Genomic DNA, 22251 nt, shown 5'->3' with positions numbered 1-22251 from the left:
ACTAGCTTCCGATGTTTTGATATTTTCGAGGCAAACTCTTGGCAGATTTTTTCTGCACTTTCAGCCAAGTATATTCAGGACATTGAGAACTCTGATATTGAAGAGTGAAACACACAGCACTTAACGAAAGGAAAGCTGAGTTGAGCCTGAAACAGTGTTTTCTCCGTGCCTAATTCTTTATGAATGAGTATCAAAATAAACATGCCGAAAGATTAATTTATTCATTCATTAATTCATGATAACATTTCCAACATGGATTGTGTTGTTATTCACAGCCCTTAGTACAACGGGAACTACCCCCCACATCTTAAAGCATTTAATCACCTTCAATATTTATCATCAATATATTTAATTCTGAAAATAGCATAATCTTTGGGCGCTGACCCTTCTTATATGGCAACTATAAAAAAACAATGACGAGTGGAGTACATTTTACACAGACACACCAATTCACTTCGCTTTCTTTGACCCTTTACACTTGTGGGAATTGGCCTATATGGACACAGCTACATTTAAATGTTTCTTACAGAAGAAATATAACAAGTATATGCATAACCACGGTAGCAATTAAAAGGGAACCGTTTGGAATTATGGGAAAAGTATTAAACTAAAGATGAGGACAACAGTTCACCTGACACAACATTACACTGTTGATTTGATGTGCGCTTTACATTTACGGTTCCTATTTAGGTGCTTACCAGTGTCCAAATCTGCAATTTTCAACCCGTATATGGGTACAAGTGTAAAGGGTAACAACATTGGAACATTTGAGTTATAGTCCTCACCACACCTTTATTGACTACCATCTGCACACTGGTGACAGTTTCATGATCTTCCCATCACTTGTCCCCAGTATACCCCGACAAGCCCAACGGGAGAGGACCCATAATTACTCTTCAAGTGCACTTTAATAGATCATTAGGAGAGAAGACTGTGCAAACGAGCTGGTCATTAAGTATGCCCCTCCTGGGTGCAGTCAAACACATGAAACACAAGGTCACCAAATATCCACTGGCGGCATATGGAGAAATCTAGCCAGCACAAGTGGTGTACAGTGCCATGAAAACGCATTTGACCCCTTTCTGATTTTCTCTATTTTTCCATATTTTTTTTATACTAAATGTTATCAGTAAACCGAATATTAGATAAAGTGAACCTGAGTTTAACAATTAACCCTAAAAATGTATACTTATTTTATTTATTTAATTAACAAAGTTATGCAACACCCAATTCCCCTGTGTGAAAAAGCAATTGCCCCCTTGCCCTCAATAACTGGTTGTGCCACCTTTATCTGCAATGACTGCAACCAAATGCTTCCTGTAGTTGTTGATCAGCCTCTCACATCGCTGTGGAGAAATGTTGGCCCACTCTTGCATGCAGAACTACTTTAACTCAACGACATGTGTGTTTCAATCATGAACTGCTCATTTCAAGTCTTGCCACAACCTCTCAGTGGGATAAGCTCTGGACTTTGACTAGGTCGTTCCAAAACGTCAAATGTGTTGCTTTTTAATCATTTCCATGTAGACCTGATTGTGTGTTTTGGATCGGTGTCTTGCTGCACGACCAAGCTGCGCTTCAGCTTCAGCACACAGGCGGATGGGCCTGACATTCTCCTGTAGAACTCTCTGATACAGAGCAGAATTCACGGTTCGTTCTATTAAGGAAAGTCCTCCAGGTCCTGAGGCAGCAAAAGCATCTCCAAACCATCTCACTACCACCACCATGCTTGACCTGTTGGTATGAGGTTCTTACTGTGGAATGCAGTGTTTGGTTTTCGCTAGACATAATGGGACCCATCTCGTCCAAAACGTTGACTCAAGTTTGCCAAAAACCACCTGGAAGCACCTGGATGATCATCAATAATCTTGGAAGAAGGTTCTATGGACAGATGAGTCAACAGTATAACTTTTTGGATGACATGGGTCCATTATGCCCGGCGAAAACCAAACAAACAAGCATTCCACAGTAAGAACCTTATACCAACAGTCAAGCATGGGAGTGGTAGTGGGATGGTTTGGGGATGCCACGGCAACGTGACTCACCGTCTGTAGGAGCTATCCATTTTCGTGTACCTAATAAAACCAAAAGTGTCTTCAGAAAGTATTCACACCCATTGACTTTTTCCACCTTTTGTTGTGTTACAGCCTGAATTTAATATGGATTACATTTAGATTTTGTGTGACTGGCCTATCCACAATAGCCCATAATGTCAAAGTGGACATTTTTTACATTTGTTTTTTTTTAAGTAAAGCTAAAATGCTTCAGTCAGTAAGTATTTAATATGATTTTTGAATGACTACCTCATCTTTGTACCCCATACATATAATTATAATTGTCCCTCAGTTGAATAGTGAACTCAGATTCAACCACAAAGCCTTACCAAAGGCCTCACAATGGGTCAATGGGTCAAAATTTTAAAAAGCACACATTGAATATCCCACATGGTGAAGTTATTAATTACACTTTAGATGGTGTATCAATACACCCAATCACAACAAAGATACAGGCATCCTTCCTAATTTAGTTGCCGGAGAGTAAGGAAACCGCTCAGGGATTTCACCATGAGACCAATGGTGACTTTAAAACAGTTACAGAGTTTAATGGCTGTGATAGGATAAAATGGATCAACAACATTGTAGATACTACAAGCATACTCCAAGATAGAATTAGCTTGTACAGAATATAAATATTCCAAAACATGCATCCTGTTTGCCATAGGGCACTAAATAAAATAAAAAAAATCCAACACAACACATCACTCTTCATATTTTCAAGCATATTGCTGGCTGCATCATGTTATGGGTATGTTTGTCATCAAACTAGGGAGTTTTCTTTGGGATAAAAATAAATGGAATAGATCTGAGGACAGGCAAAATCCTAGAGCAAAACATGGTTCAGTATGCTTTCCAACAGACACTGGGAGACAAATTCACCTTTCAGCCAGACAATAACCTAAAAACAAGGCCAAATATACACTGGAGTGGCTTACCAAGATGACATTGAATGTTCCTGAGTCTCGTAGTTACGGCAAGACTTAAAAATGGCTGTCTAGCAATGATCAACAACAAACTTGACAGAGTTTTCTGAAGGCACTGTACACACGTGTACATGCGCGCACACACAAACCCCACCCAACCACCCACCTTTCCTTACCTGACCCGCAACCCCCTCCGACCCCCTCACAGTCACACACACAATCGTACACACATCCCTGCTTGCATAAAGAGCAGCATAAAGACAGAGGCTGGCCCCGGTGGCCTCCAGCTGCCCCGCGTCGGGCCTTGGCAGCCAGTGAGGGGTGCTGGGTGAGGTTCTGACTGGCTGGCGATGGGCCCCCGACACAGCCTGTCACCTGGAGATCAATCAGAAACGAGGAGCTGAGCCAACCCGCTGTTCACCTGCTGGCACCTCTTGGACTCTCTTAATAACACAGGCAAACTAACAGACACACACATACGTGCAGACAAATGCATGCACGCCGCAGACAGGCAGGCACATGCCTACACACATTCAGTTTGTTGTGGTGTATCCAAGCTGAGAGCTGAATAATGAGCTCCCCAGAGACCTGGCTGTTACCTTACTGTTGTGCACTGTCAGGGACAACACACACTGTCACACTGCTGCTTGGGTCCCACCAACAGGGGCCACACAGCTAGACTCCTTCTCCTGCTATCTATCAAAAACTATTTGTTTTGTAATGCTGAGCAAACTTGCTAAGGAACACATATTTTTGTAAATATATAGAATCTAACACAATTTCAATGCCTGTCAGGTAATCTTCCATTAATAAGGACCCTTTGTGTGACATACTGTATTTGGTAAGCTATGCAAACACACAAAATCTAACCTTATTTTGAAGGAAACTCAGACTTGTCCCTGTTTCCATTGATCTAGTTTTCTCAAATAGGATGGAAGTGCCAAGATTATAGTGAGTTTGCATAATCTAAGCTCCAGGAGCATCCAAGCATACTCCAAGCTAGAATTAGACTACACTTCAGCGTGCACATAGGATTGTGTTCTACAAACTGTACATATTGAGAGGGTAATTGTATAACAGCAGCAATGTCAAGAAGTTAACATAAAAAAGGATGTTAGCATTAGCCGTACAGCTCAATGTCAAGAAGCTTAAGCAGAGTAAGAAGCTAGCACAATTTTTTTTGAAAACCAGCATGTTAACATTCGAAAGAAAACCATGTCAACATTAACAAGCTGTACAGCTGCGAATGCCTACCATGATCAAAGGTGGACATGCATTGGTTGTAAGGCTGCTTTAACCTCTTGAGTGTAGGGGGCAGTAGTTTGATGTTTGGATGAAAAATGTACCCAAATGAAACTGCCTATTTCTCAGGCCCAGAATCTAGAAGATGCATATCATTGTCAGATTAGGATAGAAAACACTCTAAAGTTTCCAAAACTTTCCAAATATTGTCTGTGAGTATAACAGAACTGATATTGCAGGCAAAAACCGGAGGAAAATTCAACCAGGAAGTGCTATTTTTCCTGGAACCTCTCTGTTCCATTGCATGCCTTCCCTCCATTTAAAGGGATATAAACCAGATTCCTTTCTCTATGGCTTCCACATGGTGTGAACAGTCTTTAGACATAGTTTCAGGCTTTTATTCTGAAAAATGAGCGAGTACGATAACATCGCGTCAGTGGATGGCTGGGTGCCAGCAGTTTTGCATGCGCAACAGCATGAAGCAGACATTTTCTCTCTCTCTCCTATTGAAAAGGCTACGGTCCGGTTGAAACATTATCGATTATTTATTGTAAAAACAACCTGAGGATTGATTATAAAAAACGTTTGACATGTTTCTACGAACTTTATGGATACTATTTGGAATTTTTGTCTGCCCCATCGTGACCGCTCGAGCCTGTGGATTTCTGAACAAAACGCGCCAACCAAATGGAGGTATTTTGGATATAAAAATCATCTTTATCGAACAAAATGAATATTTAATGGGTAACTGGGAGTCTCGTGAGTGCAAACATCCGAAGATCAAAGGTAAACGATTCATTATATTGCTTTTCTGACTTTCGTGACCAATCTACTTTGCTGCTAGCTATTTGTAATATTTTGTCTGCTTAGAGAGATGTCCTAACATAAACGCTTGGATAGCTTTTGCTGTAAAGCTTTTTTGAAATCTGACACGCCTTGTGGATAAACAACAAGCTAAGCTGTGTTTTTCTATATTGCACTTGTGATTTCATGAAAATGTAAAAAAAAAAGTAATTTAATTTGAATTTGGCGCTCTGCAATTCAGCAGATGTTGACGAAAATGATCCCGCTAACGGGATGGGTGCGCCAAGAAGTTAATAAATGTCAGAGACATTTGACTAAAGAGGAATTTACTCTAAGCATTTAAATACGCATCTGCTACAGGTACATGATAACTGACTGACACCAAAATAACCTCATAATCTTTTACCTTCAGTGACATTCAAAATGAAAGAAAGGTCACAGCTTATTTACATTTTGAGAAATGTCGCTGAAATGTTGTGTTAAGTGTAATATCAAGTGGAGGAGAGCAGTGAAATGTTGTAGTAGCCTACTGAACAAGGGAGTTATAACAGGGTTATGTTTGTAGAGTAGATATTGTCCTTGAGTGCCAAAACACTTAAAAAAGCCTTATTGGTGTTGTAGCTGCATGTTATGTAGCTGCATGTTGAGGCATTCCATCAGGGACTTCTGAAACTGTACATCAAATAAAAAAATAAAAAAGTAACACAAGAAAATTAAATAACAATAACAAATAAGAAGGCTACATAGAAAGGTGGAGGGCGGGGGGAGGGGGGGGGGGTCAATATAAACAGTCCGGGTGGCCATTTGATTAATTGTTCAGCAGTCTTATGGCTTGAGGTTAGAAGCTGTTAAGGAACCTTTGGGTCCTAGACTTGGCGCTCCGGTACCTTTTGCTGTGCGGTAGAAGAGAGAAGAGTCTATTACTTGGGTCACTGGAGTCTTTGACATTTTTTGGGGCCTTCCTCTGACACCGCCTAGAATATAGGTCCTGGATGTCAGGAAGCTTGGTCCCAGTGATGTACTGGGCTGTAAGCACTACCCTCTGTAGTGCCTTACGGTCAGTTGCCGAACAGTTGCCATACCAGGCGGTGATGCAACCAGTCAGGATGTGCTCGATGGTGTAGCTGTAGAACTTTTTGAGGATCTGGGGACCCATGCCACAAAGGTGTTGTCGTGCCCTCTTCACAACGGTCTTTGTTTGGACCATGATCATTTGTTTGTGATGTGGACACCAAGGAACTTGAAACTCTCAACCCGTTCCACTTCAGCCCTGTCGATGTTAATGTGGGCCTATTTGGCCCTCCTTTTCCTATAGTCCACGATCAACTTCTTTGTCTTGTTGTCCTGGCACCACACTGCCAGGTCTCTGACATCCTCTCTATAGGCTGTCTCATCGTTGTCGGTGATCAGGCCTACCACTGTTGTCGTCAGCAAACTAAATGAAGGTGTTGGAGTTGTGCTTGGCCACACAGGAGGGGACTAAGCATGCACCCCTGAGGGGCCCCAGTGTTGAGGATCAGCATGGCAGATATGTTGTTGCCTACCCTTACCACCTGGGTGCGTCCCGTCAGGAAGTCCAGGATCCAGTTGCAGAGGGAGGTGTTTAGTCCCAGGATCCTTAGCTTAGTGATGAGCTTTGTGGGCACTATGGTGTGGAACACTGAGCTGTAGTCAATGAACAACATTCTCACATAGGTGTTCCTGTACAACAGAAAGCGCACTGCATGGGAAGGAAAACAAGTGGCTTCAACCACTTAAAACGGCAAACGTTGCTGGTGATCGAAGCTACTGGAGGAAGTTGATGGTAATCAGATCTGGAGCTTGAGGATGCTGATGGTGATGACGATGGTCCCTCATGGAACATCCTCCAGGTTTCTGGATGAGAAGAATGTCTGATGAGCAAAACGGGAAAGAGACATCCATCCTATGCCTAATCAATCCAAAGACACCACTGGAGCGCAATACCAAGGGCTCCAGTGCCTCCTGATATTGTATCATATCTTTAAATTGGCATATTCATTTTCCCAATGATACAATATCAATTAATTATATCCTTTTGTACGGTGGAAGACGACGATAATGCCTTCTCATCCCAGGCAGCTCTGTCTGTGTGCAATAATGAAATCCAATTCTAGTGGCATAGTGATTACACTAATAGCTGGAATGTTCACGCAAGTGTTTTGGGCAATAAGTCATTTCATGCTCATATCAATTGCCATGTAAATTCAGTCAGTGGCTCCAAAGCGTCCTGCTGCCTCTTAATTACAAAGACTGGGGAGTAAGGAGCGTCCCTACATATCAGCACAGCTCTCACACTCATTATATACGGAGGTAATCCTGGAATTTCATTTCCTCTGTCTTAGTCAACAGTAAAAATTGGTATCTATGGATCAGTCCCAAATGACACCCTATTCCCTATGTGCCCCATGGTCAAACGATGTGTACTATTAAGGGGATAGGGTGCTATTTGGGACGTGAGCTATGAGAGTAATACAGTATCATATTCCTGTGGGTTCATAGGAGATGACGGCAATAATGCATGCAATGCTTCTATTACTGTACACCTCAGCGCAGCACAGTGGGAGTTGATGTATTACCTTTATTTGCAATTGTTTAATAGGGGCATATATCAAAAACAAGTAGACTTTTCTGCTGAGTGTTAATTATATAAATGACCGCTTTCGGATCCATTATTCAGAGAATTATGGCGGAGCCTGCAACAATAATAGCCCATTTGTAAGGCGGAAGAGACATGATCTCCTGAAAAATCTAGAAGTGGACAAGGCCGCAATCGCCATGAATTTTGCGGAGTACAGCATACAGTATGCTGAAAATATGAACTGCAATTTTTTTACACTATCTCCATCCTGTCTCCAATACCGGTGGAACAAGGCAAAAAGAAACAAAAAACCAGAGCGAGAAATACTATAAAAAAGGAACTATTCCACTCCAATTACAAATTAATGCTGTTCTCTGTATGAAGAGCTCCGAGGTAAGGAATCCTAAACACAGAGACAATTTGCGGCGAGATAAAAAAACACTGAAATATGGATGACAAATCTTGTACTTTTGCGGCACTGGGTTCATGCCAAAGATTCCTTAAGGTCGTCTCGTCTGGTGGTATGTGAGAGATGAGCCTCACAGCATGTGAGTTGGACTCAGACGAGACAAGACAGCGGGGATAATCTCACAGAGCCGATGGAAATGAGAGAGGAGCTAAACACTCATTTTAGTGAGCCCTGAGCGCTTGCTATCGATCTCTGGAGGCCAAGTGACTCCCCTGATACTCTGGACCGAACCTGCAGCACTTTGTCACCTACGGTATGGACAAGACAGGCTGATGAATACCGAGGAGAGGAGGTTATTTCACCTTGTCCAAGGAAATGGCTGCTGCTGATGATGCCAGGTATTCAACAGTTTCAGATGAAACTGATACAACACAACTTTATTTGTCCATTGGATCAAGCGGAAATTAGTCTTCTGCTCTCCCCCCCCACAGACAACACAAACACACACACCGTTTGATTTGAGATAGATCCAACACAGACCTCGACAAGGTCACACTGCCAGTACCTTTATCTCTATTGTCAGTTAAGATAATTATTTATCGACCAGATTGTTCACCTTGGCAGAGGCGAGTGATAATTACAATACAGTAACATGTCAAAATGAGAGCTCCATTATGCCAATTCATGTAAGCCAAGTAGCCACGGGGTTGGCGATGCAAGTGTAAACATCGCTAATGGTTCTGGAGTAAAAGCTGAAGGAGCGATAACACAAAAGCGTAGCTAGCTCTTGGCATAAGAGACCATTTAATGGAGAGACTCCATTTGAAAGAGAATGACATGTGGGAAGGAGGGTCACGCCACAATGGCCCGCCGCTGATTTAGAGGGTTTCTGATTTACAAAGTAAAAGAACAGTAAGAAGTAAAAGCTTCCAGCTTTTCCACAGTTTTCAATACTAATTAACAAGCTCATTTGGATAAGTGAATACACACACACGCACGCACTTTACCCACCCACGCACACGCACAGACACACACACCATTTGGATAAGTGAATGCACACTCTTGCAGGCACACGCACGGACGCGCACTCTCGGGGGACGGACTGGTGTCACACTTTCCCCCCCATCCCTAGCAAACACAGCTGATTAAAACGAATGGCATTTTAAACTGAAGATTATGATTAGTTGATTATTGGAGTCAGATGGAGCAAAAGTGTGACACCAAACAGGCCCCCGAGGACTGGAGTTGCCCATCCCTGCTCTGGGGCATTTACAGGCGTTATAGTGTGTATGGAGAATTACGGTCATAAGAGAACATAACTGTATGTTAAGGGCATAAAGGAAATGCCTCTGACGGGGAGGAATGGGATGCTATAGCAGGCAATGCAATTGTCAACACTGAGCCATGAAGACATTGGCACAGGGAGAGAGAAAGAGAGCTGCAATGAGGGGTGGCACTCAGTAATCAATAATCTTGCCGACTTCAGACATAAACCTACAAGTTTAAGGGAAGCAGTAAAGTTAGGTGCTAAATGGTTTGTCTCGATTTAAGAAAAACATTTGTATCTCTGTCACATTGCCACATAAATGCATTTTCCCCCCCGGCTGGATTTTATCTGCACTGACAACAATGCAGAGTAATCTTCCCCCTCGAGTACAAGGAAGCAATGCTTAAGTGAACACATCATGCCAGCATTAGCATATGACAAAATAATGACATACTTTATATTCTGACGAGAGGCCCCTCTCTCTGTTGTCACCTTTCCATGTAGCCTTTTAACTTTTCTATTACTCAGTTGGCTGATTCTCAAACTCTGTGTCTAAACACAGAAATATGAACTTTACATAAGCTGTTTGTCAGGAATTAATTAAATCCCAAATAATTTTGGGTGTCACAGTGGAATGACTTTTAAAGCATTTTGAATGGCAAGGTTTGGGAGTCGTGAATGGCATGTAGTCATAGAGACAACAGATACATGTGGTGTTGTGTGTTTTTTTTTGTAATCCACCGTTCAGTCAAGCTGGTGTTAGAGAATTGCTCTAAGGGTGACATTTTCCCCTCGCAAACACTGTGCTGTGAGCAAACACAATAACATTCAAATAGACGGGATGAGTAACACTTGAATATGCAGCGCAATGTATGTTGAACCGGTTTTATTCAATATTTTGATATCATGTTGGTCATATTGCAATGATCAGTGCTACTTCCTGTAACCGCTATGGACAGTATAGTTTTCAAAGACCAGCAAGCTGATACACATGTGAATTGTCTCTGTACACTGTATTTGTACTAACTATGCGAGTGTGTGAGTTAGAGGGGAAGATAAGGAGAGTGTATGTGTGAAAGATCAGGAGAGTGTTTGTGTGAGAGAGAGAGAGAGAGAGAGAGCGAGAGATAAAAATACAAATTTCAACTGGACTATATTGGCATATTTCAACACAAACTTCAACCAATCATACTGCAGAGATGACACTGACTGTTCACAAAAATAATACAAATCAGGAAGCATGTCGAAGCCAAGTCCCAAGAAGGCACAGAAGAAACGCGGGGAAACTTTTAATGCCAAACACATAATGGGGATTACCTATTAAAGGGGGGCTGAACTGGCCTCATTTTTCGGCTTGGTCATTAAGAAACGCAGCAGCCATGACTAAAGCCAAATGAGAGTTGTCTTGGGGGTGGGGGGGCGGGGGGGGGGGGGGGGGGGGTCTCTCTTCTGTGCGTGTGTTCGCACGTGGCAAGCATCTGTACATTCACTTTGCCAAAACAGTACACAGCTAGTCACTCACCTTTATAGATAAATTGATACAGTCTAACCAGGTCTTGCCTTGAAGTTGCCTAGGCTAGCTAGCCAAAATCTTTTGCCAATTCGCTTCAGCCGGCTGGTGTGCGACTGTGGCAAAATTGATTTGACATTGGATAGACCATCTCTGGGGCTAGTTAGAGACCATCATTACACTACACAATGTAAATGGGACTATATTTTAGTTGTCTCATTAAATTATTTTAATATTTGTAAATTCATTTCTACAATTTATAGTACATTGTGTAATTTTCTGATGGTCCCTAACTAGCCCCATAGGAATATCGAATGTCAAACCAAATTGACCATGGGCATTACGATCAGTCGCATGCAGTTGTGCTTCGAATTTATGATTACTTGGTTGCTGCCAGCTGTAGGCATGTAGGCAGGATTAAAATAAACCCAACCCAATAAAAATTCAAGGTACCCTTCATTCTGTGACATACCATTTTTTTCCAATCATCTTGCAAATCTCTGTTTTGGATGAGACTTAATTTATGACGAAAGTGATCCTATTTACACCTATTTACACATTCTATTGATTTTTATTCTAACTCATACCTATTGCATATGGGCCCTTTTCAAGTTGCTCTTTAAAGGAACTCATCAGCAATGCTTCAGAAGTTAAAACCAACCATTGCTCAGTGCACAAAGGTTCCCAGCAAGCCCCCAAAAACGCAGGTGTGTGTGTGTGTGTGTGTGTGTGTGTGTGTGTGTGTGAGAGAGAGAGAGAGGTTTGTGTGCCTGCATGTGCACGTGTTGTGTCACGGCACTATGCCACTGGCTGTTATACAGTATATAGCCTTCTTCCCGGCAGTGGTAGATAAGCAGGCGGCAAGGCCACCCTGCTATCCCTCTCCTCTGTGTGTTTGGGTGTGCATGTGTGCATATGTGTGTGTGACAGCAAGAGACACCGTCAGCTCTTCCTCAAGCATGGATGCATGAAAATAACAGCTTTGACAAGAGAGATCATGGGTGTGTGGAGAGGAAATAAAGCATGAAGAACAAAACAAACAGGAGGAAAATGGCCCCCGCTAGGCGACGGGCTTAATATATGATAACCAAGCCATGCGCGCTGAGGCTTCAAAGTGACGAGATCTTCTGCTCACCTAAACCTTCAAATGACATTAGGCATCTTGCTGACGGAAGACGAGGCGCTGTGCATAACCTGACGTGACTTATTTCATCTTGGCGAGTAGTTTGAATTGGAGGGCACAAGTCACTCTGATGCACACACTCATGCACACGGATATAGACCCACACACCAAATGGGGGAGGGCAGGGAAGAGGGGAGGGTTTTCCAAGTGAATATGGACGATTCTCTCTGCATATAGGTGAGGAAATCAGGTCTGCCATCGTATAGGCTATGAAGAAACGTGCGAGGGGAGCGCTGCCCAAAATGCTGTGGCTCTCCTCCTGGACAGCCGCTCAAAGCCACTTACTTCAAAATCAAACATGTATTTGAATAACTTTTCACTTTGAATGACAGTGCCGAGTTTACATTCAGGCTCAAACTGTTGTCGGCTGACGCTAAGTAGACAACACCACTGCAAAGGCTCGTAAAACCGCAAACCGCACAGATAGGTGCTCATTAACGCAGCCTGTTTGCAACTCCTTTCTCCACTACCTTGCCAGACTAATTCCGACTGCATCATTAACTGAAGTGATTGTTTCTTGATTATTCATTATTTTCCGGACGGCGTGGCCCCTGTCCTTCGGAGGCAGGAAAGGTAAATTAATGTTGCGAGGGAACACATGGTCCGTCTCATAATAAGCTGGCTATCTGGGCTGATGTGTTAATGAAGGAATTCACAGTGAAAGAATTCATCGCTCTCCCCTGGGCGGCATACATCCAAGCGCATTACCCGTAATGATTTCTCATTGATGGTCATTCTCCCTCATCCATCTCCCTGGCCCCGGGGACAGTAATAACTCATCGACTGGCCTGTCTTTAAGTGACACACACACTGAGTGTACAAAACATTAGAAACACCAAGGAGTTGCTATAAGAGAACGAGGGGGGGATGGTAAAAGTGTGTGTGTGTGTGTGTGTGTGTGTGTGTGTGTGTGTGTGTGTGTGTGTGTGTGTGTGTGCGTTCATGCGAGAATCATGTCTACTGGCTGAACGGATTCCACTGGATAAACCTTCTCCATGGCTCCTTTCCTATAACCTTCCCTAAGCCTCTCTCAATACGGGACCCCCATGGAGGAAAATGTGGAGAGCCAATGTAGGAAACTCAAGTTGATGTTATTTGAGTGGACATGAATCCCTCTCCCACAGTTTCAGCTGCCCTTTTTCATTTCCACAGTATTAGGTGCTACTCACAGCACTTCCACTCAATGATCCTCGGTTTCAATGACCCTGCCAAAGTCCACAAGTCACATATGTGCGCACACACACACACACACACACACACACACACACACACACACACACACACGCACACACACACATGCACACACGCTCACTCACGCCGACAGACGCGCACACACGAAAATAAGGCTGTTGAGTTAATTTGCAAAATGTTGGGGATTTGAGGCACTTAACTTGTACACAAACACCACCCACACACACCCAAAGATACAGGCAACTATGATGTTGGACAAGACGATGCTGCTCATTTGGGTTTCTATCAATGGGTTGTAAGTTCTGTTCCATTGTCCTCTGAGGAGCCCGTCTGTCTGTAATCCTCTAAAACAACATGGCCGTGGCAGACAGAGACAGTAAGAAGAATCGGAACGTCTGCTGCAATTTCCTCCCGGCGCACTCCTTAATCAATCAGCCAGCATCGCATCTTTGAATGACTGCACTTAGGAAACATACAACCCTAGACCAACAAAGCAAAACAAACATCAGATAAATATTATGCCTTGAATCCCTGAAAAGCGACACCAGAATCCGGTATTAGAAGTCATTTGCTGAGTACCCCCATATCTTGAGATGATTTGAGGAAACAAATTAGGCACACAAATGGAGTGTCAGGTCATTTCTCACAGTGTGTGTCAAAGGGCTAGCGCTCCGGCTGGTGATGTCAGAGAAAGAGCGGAGCATACTGGGTAAAGCAGGGGGAGATGTGACACCTGATGGGAATACACAGGCTAATGGGAGGGGGACTGATTTCAGTGTTACAAGCCTACTGTGTTACATACATAAATGTTCTGCATGATCCTTCTTAAGATTATGAATGAGCAGGTGGATGACAATGATCATTGGTCGAATGTGTTGGCTGTGTAGCAAAGTGGATGGTTGATTCGTGTTCGGCATGGTTGCTCGTACCATTAAAACCGAGGTGAATGAAAATGACTTCTTAGAAGGAAAATTCCTTATAATCTTTTGAATTGTGCAATATATTGGTTGTTGATTCCCTGCCACCTCACATTGGCATTTGGATTCATAATGTCAACAAAAACACATTCTAACTGACAAACAAATGGAATGTGAAATGTCAGAATAATAGAGAAGAGAATGATTTATTTCAGATTTGATTTATTTCATCACATTCCCAGTGGGTCAGAGGTTTACATACACTCAATTAGTACTTGGTAGCATTGCCTTTAAACTGTTTAACTTGGGTCAAACGTTTTGGATAGCCTTCCACAAGCTTCCCACAATAAGTTGGGTGAATTTTGGCCCATTCCTCCTGACAGAGCTGGTGTAACTGAGTCTGGTTAGTAGGCCTCCTTGCTCACACACGTTTTTTCAGTTCTGCCCACAAATGATCTAAAGGATTGAGGTCAGGGCTTTGTGATGGCCACTCCAATACCTTGACTTTGTTGTCCTTAAGCCATTTTGCCACAACTTTGGAAGTATGCTTGGGTTCATTGTCCATTTGGAAGACACATTTGCGACCAAGTTGATGTCTTGAGATGTTGCTTCAATATATCCACATAATTTTCCATCCTCATGATTTCATCTATATTGTGAAGTGCACCAGTCCCTCCTGCAGCAAAGCACCCCCACAACATGATGCTGCCACCCCTGTGCTTCAGGGTTGGGATGGTGTTCTTCGGCTTGCAAGCATCCCCCTTTTTCCTCCAAACATAAAAACAGACCATTAAAACAGATCTAACAGATCTATTTTTGTTTCATCAGATCAGAGGACATTTCTCCAAAAAGTATGATCTTTGTCCCCATGTGCAGTTGCAAACCGTAGTCTGGCTTTTTTATGGCGGTTTGGAGCAGTGGCTTCTTCCTTGCTGAGCGTCCTTTCAAGTTATCAAATCAAATCAAATTTTATTTGTCACATACACATGGTTAGCAGATGTTAATGCGAGTGTAGCGAAATGCTTGTGCTTCTAGTTCCGACAATGCAGTAATAACCAACAAGTAATCTAACTAACAATTCCAAAACTACTGTCTTGTACACAGTGTGAGGGGATAAAGAATATGTACATAAGGATATATGAATGAGTGATGGTACAGAGCAGCATAGGCATATACAGTAGATTGTATCGAGTACAGTATATACATATGAGATGAGTATGTAAACAAAGTGGCATAGTTAAAGTGGCTAGTGATACATGTATTACATAAGGATACAGTCGATGATATAGAGTACAGTATATACGTATGCCTATGAGATGAATAATGTAGGGTAAGTAACATTATATAAGGTAGCATTGTTTAAAGTGGCTAGTGATATATTTACATCATTTCCCATCAATTCCCATTATTAAAGTGGCTGGAGTTGAGTCAGTGTCAGTGTGTTGGCAGCAGCCACTCAATGTTAGTGGTGGCTGTTTAACAGTCTGATAGCCTTGAGATAGAAGCTGTTTTTCAGTCTCTCGGTCCCAGCTTTGATGCACCTGTACTGACCTCGCCTTCTGGATGATAGCGGGGTGAACAGGCAGTGGCTCGGGTGGTTGATGTCCTTGATGATCTTTATGGCCTTCCTGTGACATCGGGTGGTGTAGGTGTCCTGGAGGGCAGGTAGTTTGCCCCCGGTGATGCGTTGTGCAGACCTCACTACCCTCTGGAGAGCCTTACGGTTGAGGGCGGAGCAGTTGCCGTACCAGGCGGTGATACAGCCCGCCAGGATGCTCTCGATTGTGCATCTGTAGAAGTTTGTGAGTGCTTTTGGTGACAAGCCGAATTTCTTCAGCCTCCTGAGGTTGAAGAGGCGCTGCTGCGCCTTCTTCACAATGCTGTCTGTGTGAGTGGACCAATTCAGTTTGTCTGTGATGTGTATGCCGAGGAACTTAAAACTTGCTACCCTCTCCACTACTGTTCCATCGATGTGGATAGGGGGGTGTTCCCTCTGCTGTTTCCTGAAGTCCACAATCATCTCCTTAGTTTTGTTGACGTTGAGTGTGAGGTTATTTTCCTGACACCACACTCCGAGGGCCCTCACCTCCTCCCTGTAGGCCGTCTCGTCGTTGTTGGTAATCAAGCCTACCACTGTTGTGTTGTCCGCAAACTTGATGATTGAGTTGGGGGCGTGCGTGGCCACGCAGTCGTGGGTGAACAGGGAGTACAGGAGAGGGCTCAGAACGCACCCTTGTGGGGCCCCAGTGTTGAGGATCAGCGGGGAGGAGATGTTGTTGCCTACCCTCACCACCTGGGGGCGGCCCGTCAGGAAGTCCAGTACCCAGTTGCACAGGGCGGGGTCGAGACCCAGGGTCTCGAGCTTGATGACGAGCTTGGAGGGTACTATGGTGTTGAATGCCGAGCTGTAGTCAATGAACAGCATTCTCACATAGGTATTCCTCTTGTCCAGATGGGTTAGGGCAGTGTGCAGTGTGGTTGAGATTGCATCGTCTGTGGACCTATTTGGGCGGTAAGCAAATTGGAGTGGGTCTAGGGTGTCAGGTAGGGTGGAGGTGATATGGTCCTTGACTAGTCTCTCAAAGCACTTCATGATGACGGAAGTGAGTGCTACGGGGCGGTAGTCGTTTAGCTCAGTTACCTTAGCTTTCTTGGGAACAGGAACAATGGTGGCCCTCTTGAAGCATGTGGGAACAGCAGACTGGTATAGGGATTGATTGAATATGTCCGTAAACACACCGGCCAGCTGGTCTGCGCATGCTCTGAGGGCGCGGCTGGGGATGCCGTCTGGGCCTGCAGCCTTGCGAGGGTTAACACGTTTAAATGTCTTACTCACCTCGGCTGCAGTGAAGGAGAGACCGCAAGTTTTCGTTGCAGGCCGTGTCAGTGGCACTGTATTGTCCTCAAAGCGGGCAAAAAAGTTATTTAGTCTGCCTGGGAGCAGGACATCCTGGTCCGTGACTGGGCTGGATTTCTTCCTGTAGTCCGTGATTGACTGTAGACCCTGCCACATGCCTCTTGTGTCTGAGCCGTTGAATTGAGATTCTACTTTGTCTCTGTACTGACGCTTAGCTTGTTTGATAGCCTTGCGGAGGGAATAGCTGCACTGTTTGTATTCGGTCATGTTACCAGACACCTTGCCCTGATTAAAAGCAGTGGTTCGCGCTTTCAGTTTCACACGAATGCTGCCATCAATCCACGGTTTCTGTTTAGGGAATGTTTTAATCGTTGCTATGGGAACGACATCTTCAACGCACGTTCTAATGAACTCGCACACCGAATCAGCGTATTCGTCAATGTTGTTGTCTGACGCAATACGAAACATGTCCCAGTCCACGTGATGGAAGCAGTCTTGGAGTGTGGAGTCAGCTTGGTCGGACCAGCGTTGGACAGACCTCAGCGTGGGAGCCTCTTGTTTTAGTTTCTGTCTGTAGGCAGGGATCAACAAAATGGAGTCGTGGTCAGCTTTTCCGAAAGGGGGGCGGGGCAGGACCTTATATGCGTCGCGGAAGTTAGAGTAACAATGATCCAAGGTCTTTCCACCCCTGGTTGCGCAATCGATATGCTGATAAAATTTGGGGAGTCTTGTTTTCAGATTAGCCTTGTTAAAATCCCCAGCTACAATGAATGCAGCCTCCGGATAAATGGTTTCCAGTTTGCAAAGAGTCAAATAAAGTTCATTCAGAGCCAACGATGTGTCTGCTTGGGGGGGGATATATAATCGATGTGATTATAATCGAAGAGAATTCTCTTGGTAGATAATGCGGTCTACATTTGATTGTGAGGAATTCTAAATCAGGTGAACAGAAGGATTTGAGTTCCTGTATGTTTCTTTCATCACACCATGTCACGTTAGTCATAAGGCATACGCCCCCGCCCCTCTTTTTACCAGAAAGATGTTTTTTCCTGTCTGCGCGATGCGTGGAGAAACCTGTTGGCTGCACCGCTTCGGATAGCGTCTCTCCAGTAAGCCACGTTTCCGTGAAGCAAAGAACGTTACAGTCTCTGTCGATATAGGACTCGTTTTGCTGTGGATATAGATACTTTTATACCTGTTTCCTCCAGCATCCTCACAAGGTCCTTTGCTGTTGTTCTGGGATTGATTTGCACTTTTCGCTCCAGAGTAAGTTAATCTCTAGGAGACAGAACGCGTCTCCTTCCTGAGCAGTATGACGGCTGCATGGTCCCATGGTGTTTATACTTGTGTACTATTGTTTGTACAGATGAGCATGGTACCTTCAAGCGTTTGTAAATTGCTCCCAAAGATAAACCAGACTTGTGGAGGTTTACAATTTTTATTTAGTTTCTTTTGAGTTTCCCATGATGTCAAGCAAAGAGGCACTGAGTTTGAAGGTAGGCCTTGAAATACATCCACAGGTACACCTCCAATTGACTCAAACAAGGTCAATTAGCCTATCAGAAGCTTCTAAAGCACAGTCAACTTAGTGTATGTGTCACGTTCTGACCTTTACTTCCTTTGTTTTGTATTTATTTAGTATGGTCAGGGCGTGAGTTGGGGTGGGCAGTCTATGTTTGTTTTTCTATGATTTGGGGATTTGTATGTTTCGGCCTAGTATGGTTCTCAATCAGAGGCAGGTGTCATTAGTTGTCTCTGATTGAGAATCATACTTAGGTAGCCTGGGTTGCACTGTTTGTTTGTGGGTGATTGTCTATGTTGATTGCTTGTGTCAGCACAGTTCTCATTAGCTTCACGGTCGTTATTTCTTTTATTGTTTTTGTATAGTGTGTTTCAGTGTTCAGTGTTTTCTTTATTAAAATTCAAGATGAACACATACCACGCCGCATTTTGGTCCTCCGATCCTTCTCGCCTCTCCTCTTCAGATGAAGAGGAGGACGCCCGTGACAGTATGTAAACTTCTGACCCACTGGAATTGTGATACAGTGAATTATAAGTGAAATAATCTGTCTGTAAACAATTGTTGGAAAAATTACTTGTGTCATGCACAAAGTAGATGTCCTAACCGACTTGCCAAAACTATAGTTTGTTAACAAGAAATTTGTGGAGTGGTTGAAACACTTCGGTTGGAGTCGTTAAAACTCGTTTATGTAAACTTCCGACTTCAACTGTATATACAGTACCAGTAAAAAGTTTGGACACACCTACTCATTCCACGGTTTTTCTTTATTTTTACTATTTTCTACATTGTAGAATAATAGTGAAGACATCAAAACTATGAAAAGCAGCCAACAAGTGCTCAGCATAGGTGGGAACTCTTTCAAGACAGTTGGAAAAGCATTACAGGTGAAGCTGGTTGAGAGAATGCCAAGTGTGCAAAACTCACCAAGGCAAAGGGTGGCTGCTTTGAAGAATCTCAAACATCAAATATATTTTGATTTGTTTAACACTTTTATGGTTACTATATGAATCCATATGTGTTATTTCATAGTTCTGATGTCTTCACTACTATTCTACATTGTAGTAAATTGTCAAAATTAAGAAAAACCCTTGAATGAGTAAGTGTGTCCAAACTTTGGACTGGTACTGTATATCAGACTGCTCAGACACACATTGCTCATTGTGCTATTTTCAGTACAATATTACTTTTTAATTAGGAGTAAATGTTAACTATGTTTCAAAGCATTATGACAATTGTAGTCCGATTGTTACTGAGTCAAAAAAACATCTGAAGTGTGGATTATGGTTCAAGTTCAAATTTGAATGACTGCATTCCAGGATGGTACTTTTTGAATACCTTGGTTAATCTTAATGAATTCAAAACAATTCACATCCAAATGAGACCCACTGTATCTGTCAAGATCTCTGGATTAGCTACCACACATATCAATTTGAATACGTTCCAACTTCCCAGACAGCTCATTGCAGGTGGAGGTGACAGTCAGGGATGTGATGGTGAGACAGAGACAGACAGATAGAGAGAGACAGACAGAGCTAGAGAGAGATGATATATAGAAAGATATAAAACAGAGGATGTGAGGAGTGACTATCTCTCATCCTCTGGAGCGGCTGATCACAAAATTGTCCTATCACCATCTAAGCTAGTGACAAATGACAAATGTCTATTCCCCCAGCCGACGCACAAATTGGGCTGCTGCACTATCTGGGACATGGGATTTAATTTCTTACAGTGCCCCACAGCCATTCTGCCTGCCATCACGGGCACCAGCACTGACACCTACGTTACACATCAGGGTTGTGTTCATTAGGAACCAACTGGAAGAAAACGGACTGAAATAGGGAAGGACTAACCTGGACGTGTTCAATTAAATTATTATATATTTGTTTACATGTAACCTTTATTTAACTAGGCAAGTCAGTTAAGAACAAGTTCTTATTTACAAGGACAGCCTACACCAGCCAAACCCAAACAATGCTGGGCCAATTGTGCGCCGCCCTGTGGGACTCCCAATCACGGCCGGTTGTGATACACTACAGAACCAGGGTGTCTGTAGTGACGCCTCTATCATTGAGATGCAGTGCCTTAGACCGCAGTGCCACTCGGAAGCACCATTTTCCAATAAGACACGCTCATTTTAATTTTCCGTTGCAAAATGTTTGAACATTTTCTGTTTTGGGCCAGCCACCATATATTTTAAAAGCACATTTTTAAAAAAGGTACTTAAGCACTGTGGTAATGTCAAAACATAGTGCTCAAGAGAGTGGGGAATGCTTTTTCATGCAGCATGGTAGGCATTGCTAAGGGGGGCATCTCCCCCTCACCCATTCACCCCACCGCCAACATGAAAGGAATGAGTCTTGGGGACTCACGCTACCTGTCAAAGATTGACCCTCCAATACACTCCTCTATGTGGGAGCAGAATAAAGTGATCTGACTCCCTTCACTGATTACTTGGAAGTATAGCGAACAGTATTCTTTCCATGTTGAAAATAGGCATAATCAAAAGCTGCCATTTGTTGAGAAGGATCAGCCGAGCAGTGCTTGTGTGTGTAATTTCGAGGGAATATTGCTACGTTGGGGACGATGCGTGGACAGGTGATGATTAACTGAATGTTGAAAGAGCATTACATAAATAACGAGTGGTCTCTTCTTCCTGTGGGGATGGTGCTGTATGATGCTTTGTTGAGTGATCGCTTTCTCTCTTTAGGAAATTGAGGGTGTGGATCATCATCCTCCACAATGATATCCCCCCTCTCTTGCCCCCCAGCACCCAGTGGCACATAAATACATGGGGATCCGAGCAACTGGGTGAGAGGAAGAGGAAAACATGGGCTCCAGGATCCCAGTAATGAGTCATCAATCAGGCCGATATGAATCATCTCTACAGGACCATTAGTGCAAAGTGTTACCAACATCATCAATTTCCATTAGCGAGTAGCAGCGACAGGCCCATCTCCTTACCAGCGAGGTGAAGATGTAGGTGTAGTAGACGGACAGCATGCCCAGCTCCGATGCCTGGAAGAAAGACAGAGAGAGACGGGGGGGAGAGAGAGAAAGGAGAAGGAGAAAAATATATATATATTGAGAAGCTGATATACACCTAGTGTACAAAACATTAGGAACAGAGGAACTCTGGAGCTCTGTCAGAGCGACCATTGGATTCTTGGTCACCTCCCTAACCACGGCCCTTCTCCCTCGATTGCTCAGGTTGGCTGGGCGGCCAGCTCTAGGAAGAGACTAGGTGGTTCCAAACGTTTTCCATTTAAGAAAAATGGAGGCCACTGTGTTCTTGGGGACCTTCAATGCTACAGATATTTGTTGATACCCTCCCCCAGATCTGTGCCTCGACACAATCCTGTCACGGAGCTCTATGGACAATTCCTTTGACCTCATGGCTTGGTTTTTGCTCTGACATGCACTGGGAAAGACTAACGGAGCAAAGTACAGAGAGATCGTTGATGAAAACCTGCTCCAGAGCGCTCAGGACCTCAGACTGGGGTGAAGGTTCACCTTCCAACAGGAAAACAACCCTAAGCACACAGCCAAGACAACAAAAGAGTGGCTTCAGGACAAGTCTCTGAATGTCCTTGAGACTCAAGGCCGTAATCGCTGCCAATGGAGCGTCAACAAAGTACTGAGTAAAGGGTCTGAATACTGAATAATGTAAATGTGATATTTCAGTTTTTTATATAATAAATGTGCAAACTTTTATAAAAACCTGTTTTGCTTTTTCAATATCGGGTATTGTATGTAGATTGATAAGTGGAAAA

General features: G+C 43.5%; 1 protein-coding gene across 1 annotated transcript in view; it reads right to left on the bottom strand.

Annotated features, from left to right (window-relative positions):
- The window catches only part of LOC139382352 (glutamate receptor ionotropic, kainate 4-like), a 233458-nt gene that overhangs the window by 84743 nt on the left and 126464 nt on the right, over positions 1-22251 (bottom strand). The window contains exon 6 of the mRNA XM_071126326.1: positions 21443-21496. Coding sequence (XP_070982427.1) covers positions 21443-21496 — 54 coding nt within the window. The remainder of the gene's footprint in view (positions 1-21442; positions 21497-22251) is intronic.

The sequence above is a fragment of the Oncorhynchus clarkii genome, chromosome 24 (genome assembly GCF_045791955.1).
Source record: "Oncorhynchus clarkii lewisi isolate Uvic-CL-2024 chromosome 24, UVic_Ocla_1.0, whole genome shotgun sequence".
Taxonomy (NCBI): Eukaryota; Metazoa; Chordata; class Actinopteri; order Salmoniformes; family Salmonidae; genus Oncorhynchus; species Oncorhynchus clarkii.
The sequence above is the reverse complement of the archived record's forward strand: the minus strand, read 5'-3'. Positions and strand labels throughout refer to the sequence as shown.